We start from the raw sequence: 15,435 nt of genomic DNA on the forward strand, positions 1-15,435 counted from the left end.
GCTGTCACCCTGGGAGAGGAGGGAGCTGCTTACTGAGAAAACCCCCAGGGAATGGTGGCTGTCAACGTGGGGAAAATGAGTGCGCTGAAATGAGGAGACCTTGGGAGATATATATAATCACCTGCACACCTGTAATTGGATTATTAGATTTTTCATGATACACCATTTAAAAAATATTTTATTTATTTATTTATTTGAGAGAGAGAGAAAGGAAAATAGAGAATGGGCACAACACCAGGGCATCCAGCCACTGCAAAGGAACTCCAGACACATGCTCCACCTTGTACATCTGGCTTACGTGGGTCCTGGGGAATGGAACCTAGGTCTTTTGGCTTTGCAGGGAAGTGCCTTAGCCGCTAAGCCATCTCTCCAGCTCTGGGTTCCAGTCTCTTGAAAGCCCGAGCTTTATTTTCTGGTGTGGTTTACTTAATGACCTTGGGTAAATTGCTTGGATGATGGCGGCCTGAGTTTCAAATGGGGAAATAATGCATGTCTCATAGGGCTGGTGGGTGGATTCAGTGACACACAGTTTAAGGGTCTGGGATCAGGATGAACACTGCTCAAAGATACAGTCTAGTAGTCTGGCAGGGCTCACATCCAGTTCGTTTCCACTTTTCATTCCACCAGGCCATATGCCTAGTATGTGGCTTAATAGACCTGGGGAAAAAGTGGTTTTTCTTTTTTTAAAAAAAATTTGTTTATATATTTATTTGTGTGTGTGACAGAGAGGGGAGGGGAGGGAGGGAGAGAATATGAATGAATGAATATGAATTGGCATGCCAGGACCTCTAGCCATTGCAAGTGAACTCCAGACCCATGTGCCACCCTGTGCATCTGGACCATGTGGGTACTGGGGAATCAAACCTGGGTCCCTAGGTGTTGCAGTCAGCTTCACATTGGTGGTAGAAATCACCCAACCAAGAGCAGCTTGTGGGTAAAAGAGGTTTATTTTGGCTTACAGGCTCCACGGGGGAGCTCCATGATGACAGGGGAGAATGATGACATGACCAGAGGGTGGACATTACCCCCTGGCCAACATAAAGTAGACCATAGCAACAGAAGAGTGTGCCAAACACTGTCAAAGGGACACTGGCTATAATACCATAAGCCTGCCCCCAACAATAACACTGCCTTCAGGAGGCATTAATTCCAAGTCTCCATCATTCAGAACAGAGCACCTAAGTTTATGGGGGACGCCTGAATCAAACCGCCGCAATAGGCTTCACAGGCAAGTGCCTTAACTGCTAAGTCATCTCTCCCGCTCTGTTTTTTCTTAATTTGTACAGAGGTGCCATCTGGGCTTCTGATGTTCTCACCAGTGGACACAAATCACACCAGGGTTCTCTGAGGCTCTGCCCCAGGCTTGACAGGAGCCTTGGCCACTGAGCTGGGATGGCTCTCCTGCCCCTGGTGGGGGTGAGGCCTACCAGGATGCTCTGCACATGCACCTCTCTGGACTTCTGGCTACCATTAGTGTCTGGAGTGATGTGGGGTGTGAGTAGAAAGTGGGGTGCCAGGGCCTCATCTCTATCAGCCAGAGTGTGGACCCCAGGACGAGGGTGTGGTCCTAGAGAGGGGACTGGGCCAGCAGAGAGGCTCTGTGAGAGGGCTCATGGGGAAGTGCTGGTAGGAATGGCTTACTGGCCTAGAGCAGGTTCCCTGTGGGTCAGCCCCTGGCCTGCCAAGAAAGACTCCTCAGCCTGAACAGCTGGAGCCCCCACCTACCCCCCCCCCGCCACTCCATGTCGGTGGGAAAAGGGGAGTAATATTCAGGGTCTCTAGGGACCCTCTAGGCCTTTTGCATTTGTCTTCTCAGTTAGAGGAGGTTGTTATCTGCTGACCATGCAACCATGGCTTCTCAGCCCTGTCTCCCCCGCCCCACCCAGCCACAAGGATGGATGCTGCCTGGAGCCAGCATTGGATTTGGCTGCAGGAAGTCAGACGACATCAGAGAAGGGCTGGACTTCTGCTGTCACTCTCCGGCCAGGGCTATTTATACCTGTAGATGCCCAGCGTGGTGCCAGGTCCCTCCTCTGTGGGCTCAGTAAGGATAGTATTTCCAGAATGGAAAGAAGAGCCAGGGATGTGCTTGCCTGCAAAGCTTGCGGAGGTTTTGAAGGTTGGAGAGACACTTCAGAGTGAGGTCCGTGGCTTAAAAGCAAACCATGTTTACCAATGCTTTCCAATAATGAAGGAATCATAACCCCATTACAGGAAATATAATATAGAAAAGCATCTTATATGAGAGAGAGAAAGAGTGTGTGTATGTGTGTGTGTGTGTGTGTGTGTGTCACTCCATCCCTCTTTTTTTTTTTTTTTTTTTTGGTTCTTCAAGGTAGGGTTTCACTTTAGTCCTAGCTGACCTGGAATTCACTGTGCAATCTCAAGATGTCCTTGAACTCACGGTTGATCCTCCTCCTTCTGCCCCCGAGTGCTGGGATTAAAGGAGTGTGCCATCATGCCCGGCATCTTTTGCCCATTCTTGTTTGAGCCGGGGTCTCTTACCGACCCCCAGCTTGCTGTTTTTTTTCATGAGCTCCAACGATTCCTGGGTCTCTGTTCCCCCAGGACTAAGGTTACAGTGCAGGCATGTGTGGCTATGCTCAGCTGTTTCTGTGGGTTCTAGAGATTTGAACTTGGGCCGTCTCAGACCCCTTCAGGCCCTCAGGCTTATGCAGGAAGTACACTTAACCATGGGGCCACTTTTTAGCCTCCAGAAGATCAACTTCACACATACTGTCTCACACTTTCTCTCTCACACACATACACTCTCTCTCTCATACACACAAATGAAAGAATAATTAGAAAATATTTTAAAAATAAAATTGTGTGTGTGTGTGTGTGTGTGTGTGTGAGAGAGAGAGAGAGAGAGAGAGAGAGAGAGAGAGAGAGAGAGAGAATGTGTGTGTGTGTTTGGGTGTACTGGCATCTCTTGCCAGTGCAGATGAGTACCAGATGCATGTACTACTTTCATACCTGGCTTACATGGGTGCTTGGTAATTGAGCCTGTCGTGGCAGATTTTGGAAGCAAGTGCCTTTATTTTTATTTGTAAAAGATTTTATTTGTTTACAAGGAGAGGGAGAAAGAATGAGAATGGGCTCACCAGGGCCTTTTGCTACTGCAAATGAGCTCCACGTGCATGCTCCACTTTGTGTATCTGACTTCATGGGGGTCCTGGGGAATTGGATCCCGGACTGCAGACTTTGCAAGCAAGTACCTTTATCCACTAAGTAAGCTTTCCAGCCCCCAACCAAAACCCGTTTTGACACTAATTTTTAGTTTATATTAATTATAACAGGTCATTCTCTCTTATCCCCTTGCCCCAGCTCCATTCATCCTAGAGAGTCTACCCTCTTCAGTGGGCTTATGGGATTCACTGTGGGGTCACGAAGGCCTCAGTCCGTCCCTGTGGAGAAGTAGGGGCCTGTGCCTCAGGATATTCCTATCCACTCTGTGGCTCTCACCATCTCAGAAAAGCGTTTTGAAGACCACCCCTGTCCCATGGCTCTGAGAAGCCCCCGTTAGCATCTCATCGCAGTTCTGCTGTCCCGGGCGCTGTCACGTGCTCCTGTGCTTCTTTCTAGGGAGTCAGTTTCCGTCCTTGCATTTTTGCCTTTGACGCTGTCACACAGGCATTGGCACCAAACAGCATGAGCATCCTTTTCATGGATGTCAGCAGAGTGGCTTGTAGCCAGACCGCACGAGATCTGTGTGGCTCTCTCCAGACGTAATACTCGAGTGTCCTGTCACAGGAGGCATCTTGGCTACCCAGTGCGGCGGTGTGGCAGCGCTCCTCGAAAGGGCATCATCATTAGGGAACAAGCTGCAGCTTGTTGCAGAGCCCAGTGATGATGAAGAAGGAAGCAAGGATTATAGCTTCCTGTTCCAGATGGTAGAATGGAGGCTACAGACCCAGGCGGGAGGTGGGGGGGTAATTGCTGTGACTTGGCTGAGGGTGTTTCCAGAGGCCTGTGTTTACATTAATCAAGAACGAGGCACTGGACAGATGGCTCAGTGGTTAAGGTGCTTGCCTGCAAAGCCTAATGACCTGAGTTCGACTCCCCAGTGCCCGTGTGAAGCCAGATGCACAAAGTGGTGTGTGCATCTGGAGTTCGTTTGCAGTGGCTGGAGACCCTGGTGCACACATTCTCGTTCTCTCTCTCTCTGCTTGCAAATAAAAAGAATGGTAAGATGCAGATATGGAGACAACCAAGCCGGGCGTGGTGGCGCACGCCTTTAATCCCAGCACTGGGGAGGCAGAGGTAGGAGGATTGCCATGAGTTCAAGGTCACCCTGAGACTACAGAGTGAATTCCAGGTCAGCCTGGGCCAGAGTGAGACTCTACCTCGGGGGGGGAAAAAAAAAAAAAAGCCAGGCGTGGTGGCACACGCCTTTAATCCCAGCACTCGGGAGGCAAAGGTAGGAGGATCACTGTGAGTTCAAGGCCACCCTGACACTACAGAGTGAATTCCAGGTCAGCCTGGGCTAGAGTGAAACCCTACCTCAAAAAAACAGCAACAACAAAAACCCCAAAAAACAAACCCATATATAGAGACAACCATCACAAGGGAAGGGGTTTTTATACGCTCAGATCCCTGGAGATAGGAGACAGCCCACTGTGCAGGACCGATGGGAAGCCCCAGGGCCAGTTGGGAGGCAGAAGAGCTAGGGAAGCAAGGGCAAGAACCTTCCCAAGCAGAAATTAACAAAGCAAGTTTTTAGGCTCAGGATTGTCCGCTTGAATCATTTCTTCCGGCTCTGGGCTGAGGGGCTGTCCCTGGTTGCCCATACTGGGTAGGGGAAAGAATGGTGGAAGAGTGTAGAAAGCCCAGGGAGAGGCGTTTGAGCCCCGCTCTGGCTGAGTGGCGGGCACGTGTGTTCTCAAACTAGTCTGCCCGTGTCTCTAGGAAGGGCAGTCCCTGCAGGGTGGGCAGCTCCCAGGGGTCAAGCCTCAGAAACACGCGGTTAGTACCTGTAGTCAGCAGCAGAGACGGGGTGTTCAGGGACATTGGACACCCAGGAAGGACTTGGCATGGACTCTCTCCACAGGGAGGCGGAAGCAGGCTTACTAATCTCAGCAGAAGGCAGCGTCACTACAGCAGATGGTGGAGAAACTTCCTGCCGTTATTCAGCCCTGACTCAGCTCCGCTCTCAACCGGCTGAGGGCCTGGAAGCAACCGTCTGATTGCCTGGGTCTCCCTGTGGCACCTGGAGGCAGCATTTGGTGCATCTGGTGGCAGGAGAGAGGGATTGATGGGGGTATGCTTCTTGAGCTTCCTGTGTGCTAAGCTTATGCCCATCAGGGTCTTTGCTCAACTCTGCCCTCTGCGTGCAGCAGTCTTCTCTGACCTTACGGACAAAGAGGCCAAGGCTAGACAGAGCTGTTAGGCCTAAAGTAGCTGCCTTGGTTCATTCAGGTTGCTATAACAGAATCCCATGGATTGGGTGGCATATAAACAATGGAATTTATTTTTAACATTTTATTTTGTTTATTTGCATGCAGAGACGGGAGTCAGGGGGTAGGGAACACAACAGGGCCTCTAGCCACGGCAAATGAACTCTACACGCCAGCTGCGCTTTGTGCATCTGGCTTTATGTGGGTGCTGGGGAACCCAGGTTGTTAGGCTTTGTAGGCAAGCACCTTAACCCCTGAGCCGTCTCCCTAGCCCGGCAATTTATTTTTCATTGGGCTGTGTATCCAGGATTCAAGCTTCCTGCTTCTTGGACAGCATAGAAGGGACAGAGGGTGTCTTTCAGGTGTCTTTTGTAAGGGCTCATCTCCTAATGCCATCACCTCAGGGGTTGGGATGTCAACCTATGAATCTGGGACATACATTGACATCCAGAAAGCAGTTGCTAATGAGGGATGTGAGCCCCGTGCTGAACCTAAGCTCTCTCAAGCTGAGATCCCCTAGACACACGGCACCCGCTCCCTCAGAATCATCAGTTGCCTTGTTGGGTGTAAAGGGAGATGTTGAGGATGAGGAGAAAGGGCCAAGCAGACACCGGAGGAGGCCAGACTGGCCAGTGGATGGAGGAGATGAGAAGCTAGTTGGTCAGAGGGACAATATTGCCCTGGTTCAGACAGATAGCTTTGAGAGGAGAAAGTCATGGGGAGAGGAAGTGACCCAACAGACACTCCAGAGATGTGTCTACGTCACCAGCTCCCTGAGGACTCTAGACTTCTGATTATCGCAGCGTCATTTGCACCTGGAGCTTTTCTTAGCAGCAGCCTGAGAGCAGGACTTCACCCAACCCAGTGGATTCCAAAGGCTTAGTGACATGGGCTCTGGTTGCCAATGAAGCTATTTGTGATGACACCACACCTGTCTTTCCATTGTGTGACTGGAAAACTACGTTGGTTAGAGCAGAGGTCACGGACTTGTGTGGTGGCCCCAGGGTGACCCCCCCCAGTTCTCATTTGCAGATAATGCCCTCTCTGTCAGCTGGCTAAAGAAAGGGATTTGCTAAGGATTTAACTTAAAAGCAAAGTATCAGCCCGGAATCTCCGATATAAGTGGCTGAGCAAGTGCGTTGTGCAACGGGGCCTCCATGAGCGCTGCTGCCCGGTTCCAAGATCCCCGCCACCTCTGCTGTGCCCTGCACCAGCAAAAACCATGCCTTGCGCCTTGTCATCCTGCTCAGGGAGCTGCTTGGAATCGGTCGAATGTTTCTGATAGGTTTAGCCACAGTAGTACCCAGGGCCCTAGCCACAGAGGCATCTGGGAAATGTAGTCTTTAACTTTCCCACCTCTGTGGTGCAGAAGGTAGAGTGATACCAAGGATAGAGTCCCTGCATTTGAGATGCTCACAGGTGGAAGGGGTGCAGAACAACGTCATGTGCTCTAATTAAGAGACAGTGTGCGGGGCTCGAGATACAGCTCAACGGTAGAGCACTTGCCTAGTGTGCATGAGGTCATGAGTTCAACCCCACGTTGTTTTTTTTTTTTTTTTAATGTACAGTAAGAGACAGTGTGTAGAGCTGCTCAGAGGTCTCAAAAGTGTCAGCAAGCCAGGCGTGTTGGCGCACGCCTTTAATCTCAGCACTCAGGAGGCAGAGGTAGGAGGATCACCATGAGTTCGAGGCCACCCTGAGACTACAAAGTGAATTCCAGGTCAGCTGGGGCTACAGTGAGACCCTACTTTGAAAAAAACCAACCAACCAAACAAACAAAACATTGTCAGCCGTTGAGCCTGGGTACCAATGTTGAGTTTGCAGGGTGAGGAAGAGAAATGAGGGCCAAACTGAAATGCACAAGAAATACACAGGGAAATACACAGGAAAGAGGTGTTGGCTATTCTGTTCTCATGAACTCTGCTCATATTCCTTCATGACAAGGGAATAAAAAGCATGTAGCTGGCTATATAAAACAATTTTTTTTGCAGCCTTGTGCATCATAGGCAAGCACTCTACCACTGAGCTAATCCCCAGCTCCCCTTTTTTGGTGTGTGTGTAGAGTATGTGTGATGTGGTGTGTGCTGTGTATGTGGCATGCGCACATGTGTACATGTCACATGTGTGCACGCCCAGGCTAGAGAAATCTAAAGCTCACTGTTATATTTCCTTGCGACAAGGTTCTTCCTCAACCCAGAGCTGTAGTTTTGGGCCAGCAAGCTTCAGTGATTTTCTGGTTTCTACCCTCTGCAGGACTGGATTTACAGATGTCCTGAGGCCACACCCAACTTTTATGCTGAAGGAGCAGGTGCTCTTACCCACTGAGCCATCTCCCCAGCCCTTTGAATAAGTTTTCTTTATTATTATTATTATTATTTATTTATTTGAGAACAACAGGCACAGAGAGAAAGACAGATAGAGGGAGAGAGAGAATGGGCGCTCCAGGGCTTCCAGCCTCTGCAAACGAACTCCAGACGCGTGCGCCCTCTTGTGCATCTGGCTAACGTGGGACCTGGGGAATCGAGCCTTGAACCGGGGTCCTTAGGCTTCACAGGCAAGCTCTTAACCGCTAAGCCATCTCTCCAGCCCACACCACACCAGTTATTCTTGTAGGCATGCAGGGGCAAACTCAGTTTCAGTTTTAGTGATAGCACACACAGCGTGAGCATGGGCGCTGGTGGAAATGGAGATACTCTGTAAAATGGAAAAGGCAGAAGCAGTCTCACCCTGCCTGTGGCCGTGTTGTAGGCCATTGCCCTGAGAGTGGGAGAGAGTTCAGAAGGGTGGGCTGATTTGCTGCTGGCATCCAGGGTGGTGGCTTGATGCCACCAGCCTCCAGCTCTGTCCAATCACAGTGCACTGAGCCTGTCCCTGTCTCCCCCCTCACAGCCGCTCACGTGGATGATACCTGTGCCCACCTTTTGGTGTTGAAGTGAGCACTGCTCTTATAAATGCTTACAGCTCCAGGGGAACCAAGTGTTCCCACATCAGAGTCCTCCACTGGGTCCTCTGCTCAGGTGGGGCTGCTTTGCCTACTTTGTGGGGCTAGAACAGTCCCCTTGTATCCAACAGGACCCTTGGCGTGCCTTGGGAACCTGTGCTGTTTCTCTGTGTAACCTCTGTCCTCATTGGTTTTCAGGTACTTTGAATTTTACGAGGGGCCTTTAGAATATAACTCCACAAGATGCCTGGAGCTGAGGCACGAGATCCTGGAGGTGAAGGTGCTGTCCATGTGAGTGGGCGGGGCTGGGGAGGGGCGGGATGGATGGGGTGGAGCCAGACCCCATTGCAGAAAGAAACCGGAGATGCAAGGCAGACCTGGCGGAAGGAAAAAATGGAAGGTCTCCTTCCATTGGCAAAAGAAAGCCCTGGAAGCCTTTTATGACAAAAGGCCAAGTTTGCAAGGTCACCGCTGCTGACTGGGGTGTTAAAGTCCTCGGCTCAGTTACCAGTTTCCTTGATTATCATCGCTGGGCTCCCATCATGTAGACATCCAAGAGGGCATAGGAGTGTCTGACCTGAAATTCAGTACTTTCTGCCACAAGGTTAAGCTTTTGCCCTCTTGCTGTTGGCCTTTTACAATGTTTATTTCAAGCTTTGATTTGTTGATGATTTAAGTGATATAAAATTTAAGCGCTGGGGCCGGAGAGATGGCTTAGCGGTTAAGCGCTTGCCTGTGAAGCCTAAGGACCCCGGTTCGAGGCTCGGTTCCCCAGGTCCCACATTAGCCAGATGCACAAGGGGGCGCACGCGTCTGGAGTTCGTTTGCAGAGGCTGGAAGCCCTGGCGCGCCCATTCTCTCTCTCTCCCTCTATCTGTCTTTCTGTCTATGTCTGTCACTCTCAAATAAATAAGTAAATAATGAACAAAAAAAAATTTAAGTGCCCCCTTCTTACAGACAGTGAGTTCTTATTCCTTGAGGCCCATCGTGGTCTTGTATATATGCTTTCAGAGTGCATGTGTGTAAGTTGATTTAAAAAATATATTTTTAAATCAGGCGTGGTGGCACACACCTTTAATCCCAGTGCTCAGGAGGCAGAGGTAGGAGGATTGTGAGTTCTAGGCCACCCTGAAACTACATAGCGAATTCCAGGTCAGCCTGGGCTAGAGAGAGACCTTACCTTGAACCTCCCCCTCCATAATAAAAATAAAAATATTTTAAAATAAATGGTAAAAGGATACCTTTCCCCATGGTTCTTCCTCTTACCCATGGTTCCCTAATAACCTGTTGAGAGGAGAAGTTGTATGCCCAACTTGAATTTCCCATCCTGCAGGCTAACACAGACAAATTTATTTGGTATTAATCATGCAGAGCTCTGTATTTATTTGGAAACACTGACATTTAGATAAACAAAATATAATTTTATTTTCAGAGGTAGGCATTGTTGCATGTTTATTTGGACTCCTGGTCCTCTGACATGACCCCAGGGGCCTCTGCCATGGCCTGCAGCCAGAAGTCTTGATATGATACCAGGCAGTGTGGGTCATGGGCAGGGTGTGGGCCTTGGGGTCAGGCAGGCCTGGATCCAAAGCCAACTCTGGGCATCACTAGCTTTGAACTGTCAGGAAGATTACCTCGTTTATTTGAGCCTTTCCTTATAAAACATGGAGATACCTCTTCGGGGCAACAACAAGCAGAAATAATGTTTGTGGACGTGGATGGACACACATCAGGGCCGTGGCTCACACAAAGGGTACGCAATAAGTGCTGATGCCTGACTCTTCCTTTCCATCTCTTGTTTTTCCTTTCGGGAATTGGTGCCCACAGTACCTTTGGGTTGTGACACACGGAGTCCGTGTGAGTGAACTTTCCATCACAGCAACACATAGCTGAGATAATCAACTTATAAGGAGCAAAGGCATGTTTGTTTTGGCTTACAGTTGTGCAGATTTCGATCCATGGTCATTTGGCCACACTGATTTTGGGGCTGTGTTGAGGTAGCATGTCACGTCAGGAGCCTGGGGCAGAGCAAAGCCTCTGTCCTCATGCAGGATGCCAAAGAGAAAGACGGAGACTGTTCTCACTCTCTCCTTCATGGGCACGTCGATGTGACCTGGAGACCTCCCACTTAGGCTTCATTTTGAAAAATATTTTATTTTTATTTATTTATTTGACAGAGAAAGAGGGAGAGAGAGAGAGAAAGAGAATGGGCATGCCAGAGCCTCCAGCCAGTGCAAATGAACTTGATGCATGCACCTCCTTGTGCATCTGGCTAATGTGGGTCTTGGGGAATTGAACCTGGGTCCTTTGGCTTTGCAGGCAAATGCCTTAACTGCTGAGCTATCCCTCCATCCCTCAGTTCTTTTAAAAAATATTTTATTTTTATTAATTTATGAATTGAAAGAGAGAGAGAGAGAGAGAGGGAAATAAAGAGAGAGAATGGGCATGCCAGGACCTCCAGCAAACAAACTGTAGACATATGTACCCCTTTGTACATCTGGCTTACGTGGGTCCTGGGGAATTGAACCTGGGTCCTTTGGCTTTGCAGGCAAATGGCTTAACCACTAAGCTGTCTCTCCAGCCCAGACCTCACTTCTTAAAGCCCCCCCCAACTCTTAGTAGCACCACCCTGGGAACCAGCCTTCCATGCTGGGCCTCTTTTGGAGATAATTCAAGATCTAAACTACAGCTGACTCCATAAGCTCAGCAACTGCTGGAAAAAGCCCAGGTGTGAGGCCATGTGTGCAGATGGGATCATCTGTGCTGGTTCTGGTCCTATATTGACCAGTGGTCTGTGTGCCTTCCCTAGAGATGAACACTAGGAAACCTGCTTCTCATGGGTTCCGTGTAGCTGTGGACTGAGCACATATTCCTCTGTTCCCAGCTCTCAGAGAGTTCCTAGCCCAGCAGTGAAACAGGCCCGAGTAATCCTGTGGAAACAATGGGTGAAGGAGGACTGCATGTTGTCTTTCCCCCTGCATTGGAATCTGCAGACCGGATTTTAATAAGCATAGCATAGTGTGATCTGACTGGTGTTGGGAATGCTGATGAGGGGTTATGCTTATGTGACAAAGACCACCCAGACCTCTGTTGGGAGCCAAATTCATCAGTAGAAGGCTCCTGCCTATCTTCCCTCAGACTTCAAATATTTCAGGCATTTATATGTTTTTTAAAAATTATTTTAATTTATTTACGAGAGAGAGAGAGAGACAGACAGACAGACAGACATTGAGAGAGAATGGACATGTCAGGGCCACTAGCCATTGCAAATGAACTTCAGATGCATGTGCCAACATGTGCATCTGGCTTATGTGGATATTGGGGATTTGAACCTGGGACCTTAGGTTCTTAGGGTTTGTAGGCAAGTGCCTTAAACACTAAGCCATCTCTTCAGCCCCATTTATATGTTTGACTGGCATTCTAGACACCCTCGTTGGTGATGTATCTCAGAGTTTCCTAAGGGGAAATAGTTAACTTTTTAAAAAAGGTATTTTATTTATTTATTTGATAGATAAAGGGGCAGAGTGAGAGCAAGAGCGAGAGAGCAAGAGAGAGAGGGAGAGGATGGGCACACCAGGGCCTCCAGCCACTGCAAATGAACTCCAGATGCGTGCGCCCCCTTGTGCATTGGCTAACGTGGGTCCTGGGGAATCGAACCTGGGTCCTTTGGCTTTGCAGGCAAATGCCTTAACCACAAAGCCATCCCTCTAGCCTGGAAACAGTTAACTTTAACTTAAAAATGTATAACTTCTTCATGGCAAGTCAAGGTCTGGATGAGGAGTGCTGAGAATCCCCATCAACTGGTTAAAATAAATAGACTCCATGGTTTCCTGTCCCTCTCGTCAAGGTTGTTCTGCCTGTGGACGTTGGTCCTTACATCAGGTTGCCAGGGCTATTGTCACAAAGTCCCACAGGGCACGTGGCTTAAACAGTAGTCAGTGGACACCTCGTGTCCAACTGGCTGTTTCTTACAAGGAAGCCAGTCCCATTGCATTACAGCCCACCTTGGTAGCTTCATTTTTACCTCAGTTCTCTTGAAAGACCCTCTTTCTCCAAATACAGTCACTCTGTGAATACTTGGGGTTAAGCCTTTGACAAATTTTGGAGGAGATACAATTGAGCCAGTAACAGTTCTCAGCGCAGCTAATATTTTGGGGTGAGAATGAGAAGTTACCAAACCCCCTGGATTTGTGGGTTTACACACAAATACTTTGGGGGAGTAAGGAGCAATCGCATATCCCCCATGTCTCAGCCCACTGTTGTTCCTGGTCATGGACTCTCACTAGTAGTGTGTGGACCGTTTCCCATCTAGCGTGAGTTCCCAGCTCTGTCTTTGGAGCGTGTTGTCTAGCAGCCCTACCTGGTCACCTCAGGCGTAGCTGGGTGTTGCACAGCCTGTCTCTCTCCCACGGCAGCTAACCTTTTTGGGGTCCTGAGCTCTGGGAAGTAGAGTAGGTCATTTGCGAGGCATCAGCTGTGTCCACCTGGAGGATGCTGGGACCTAGCGAACACAGTGCTGTCCTTTCCCCAAGCTGAGAACAGCAGTTGCTCTCTTGTCGCTGGGTCAAAACCCCTGACCAGAAGCAGCTTATGGGAGGAAAGCCTTATTTTAGCTTGAAGTTTTGAGAGGAAGTTTCATGAAGGTGGGGAAAACATGGCAGAGCAGGCAGAACAAGCAGCTGGGACGTCACATCTCATCACAGCAGAAGACAGCAGTGTGAGTAAGCTAGCTCTGAACATTCAGTGGAGTGGACCTCCAGGTCTGCCCCAAGTAACACATCTCCTCCAGCAAGGCTCCACCACCTTCCCCAATTGCCACCACCTGGGGATCAAGTGTTCAAAACACATAAGGAGGGTGGGCGGACATTTCACTTCCAAACCTTTGTGTCTTCCACGGGTGAAATTAGAGAGCCTTAGAGGCTGGCTTCTGATCCAAATGGCTCTGACATCATCTGGGGACCTTCAGGCTTTGCTGTGCTCCAGCTCAGGACCATAACATGAGCTCGCATCAGGGCTGACCTCGAGTCATTGGGAAAAGGTCAAATCCCATCTGTGGATGGATGGATGGATGGATGGAGGCAGCTGGCTGCATGCACTCATGGCCCTTCGGGTGCACAGAACATCAGGTGGTGTTTTCTCTGAGCACACAGGAAGAAGTGATTCACCCAGGAATAATTTTGATTCAAAATTGCTCAAAGCCGTGGTAAAAAAAAAAAAAAAAAAATCAGTCAAACAGAAAATTCCCACATGAAAAGTACCTCTCTCCCAGTCAGTGTCAGACACATGAGGAGTCACTCTGCAATCCCTTTGTTAGAAAAACGCTTTGCTGCTAATTCTTATTTTATTTTATTTATTTATTTATGAGAGAGAAAGAGGGAGGAAGGGAGGGAGGAAGAGAGAATGAGAATGGACACACCGGTCTCCAGCCACTGCAAGTGAACTCCAGATGCGTGTACCACGTCATGCCTCTGGTTTACGTGGGTCCTGGGGAATGGAACACGGGTCCTTTGGCTTCTCATGCAAGCACCTTAACCGCTAAGCCATCTCTCCAGCCCTGCTGCTAAGTCTTGTTAAACTTCTCTGTGCTTGGCTTTAGTCGTCCTAGTGCCCCTTCCTCTGTAAACACAAGCTCTCAGTCGCTGCCTTTGCTCAACACGCATGGGGTTGTGGCCGAGAACTCCTGGGCTGGCCTCTCTGGCTGCTATCTTTCCCATCTCTCTGGGGTCGGCAGTTCAGCGCAGAGGCCGTCAAGGAGGTCAGTTGAGAAGCTGGGAGTCACTAGCACTAAGCAGATGCCCACTTTCTGGTTGGGAGGCTCTTGGTGCCTCGTGGAGCTCAGTTTCAGAATAGCATTCACAAGTCTGCAGCCGCTGCCAGACTGGGGCTCAGTGAGGGCAGGAGCTGAGCTGACTGCACGTGCACAGGCTCAGGACGGAGGAAATGGGTGAGACTTGGGTGCAAACGGGAGGACAGAGAAGGAAAGGGAGAGAAGGGTAATGAGATGACGTGTGGCGACTCAGTCACAGAAGCTTAGAGTGTTAAAATGCCAGGCCCTACCCCAGGCCTTTTCTGCAATTCTCGGGTGTTTCTGCTGGTAAGCACCCCCTCCTGTCAGTAACGCTGCTATCTCTGGCCTCCCCAGGGTTCACAGATGTCCCCCTTTGCTGGATGAGTATCCCACCTCCTTCCACCAGGGTCATTCCTCTCCCTACATTTCCCCAGTTTGAAGGGGGTATACATGTGGTTTGCGACCCCGAGAGTTCATGGGCTGGAAGCCTGGTCCTTAATATGAGGTGATAGAACCTTTAAGAGGTGGGGTCTAGAGAGAGACAATTAGGTTATTGGGGTCATTACCCTTAGAAGTGATTCAAGATGATCTCATGGAGTGAGTTAATTTCTGCAAACATAGGCGCCCTGTCTTGTCACGTGATAGCTTCTGAAGCATCCACTTCCCTTTCTGATTCTCTGCCATGTCGTGAGGCAGTCAGGGTGTTCCTCACCTGAGGCCACACCAAAGGGCTCACCTGATCGGGAATTGTAGCCTCTAAAACTGTGAGATAAGCATCTAGCCTCAGGTATTTATTATAACAACAAAGAACCAACTAATCCAGGGCATATTCCTTAGTTCGGGTTCTTCCATGAATGGTTTCCCTAAGTAACCTGTCTCTTCTTTTTTTTTTTTTTTTTAAATTATTTATTTATTTATTTATTTGAGAGCGACAGACACAGAGAGAAAGACAGATAGAGGGAGAGAGAGAACGGGTGCGCCTGGGCTTCCAGCCTCTGCAAACGAACTCCAGACGCGTGCGCCCTGTTGTGCATCTGGCTAACGTGGGACCTGGGGAACCGAGCCTCGAACCGGGGTCTTTAGGCTTCACAGGCAAGCACTTAACTGCTAAGCCATCTCTCCAGCCCCCTGTCTCTTCTTTATAGTGTCTCTAGTCCTTGAATCATGTAAGATGAAGCTTTAAAACTCCCTGTTTTTCAGTTCTTCCTTCTACCAGTGGCTTCTGTCATCCATGTTTATGTCTTAAATGTCAAGGCTTATTACATCTACATTTAAAAAAAATTTTTGTTCATTTTTATTTATTTGTTTGA

The 15,435-nt window shown here is 49.2% G+C and overlaps 1 protein-coding gene across 3 annotated transcripts in view; it reads left to right on the forward strand.

The window, feature by feature from the left end:
- Positions 1-15,435, forward strand: part of St8sia5 (ST8 alpha-N-acetyl-neuraminide alpha-2,8-sialyltransferase 5) — an 85,661-nt gene that overhangs the window by 49,793 nt on the left and 20,433 nt on the right. For all 3 annotated transcript variants that reach the window (XM_004656808.2, XM_045144231.1, XM_004656809.2), the window contains one exon: positions 8,536-8,628. In XM_004656808.2, the coding sequence (XP_004656865.1) occupies positions 8,536-8,628 (93 nt within the window). The remainder of the gene's footprint in view (positions 1-8,535; positions 8,629-15,435) is intronic.

The sequence above is a fragment of the Jaculus jaculus genome, chromosome 2 (assembly GCF_020740685.1).
Source record: "Jaculus jaculus isolate mJacJac1 chromosome 2, mJacJac1.mat.Y.cur, whole genome shotgun sequence".
Classification (NCBI taxonomy): Eukaryota; Metazoa; Chordata; class Mammalia; order Rodentia; family Dipodidae; genus Jaculus; species Jaculus jaculus.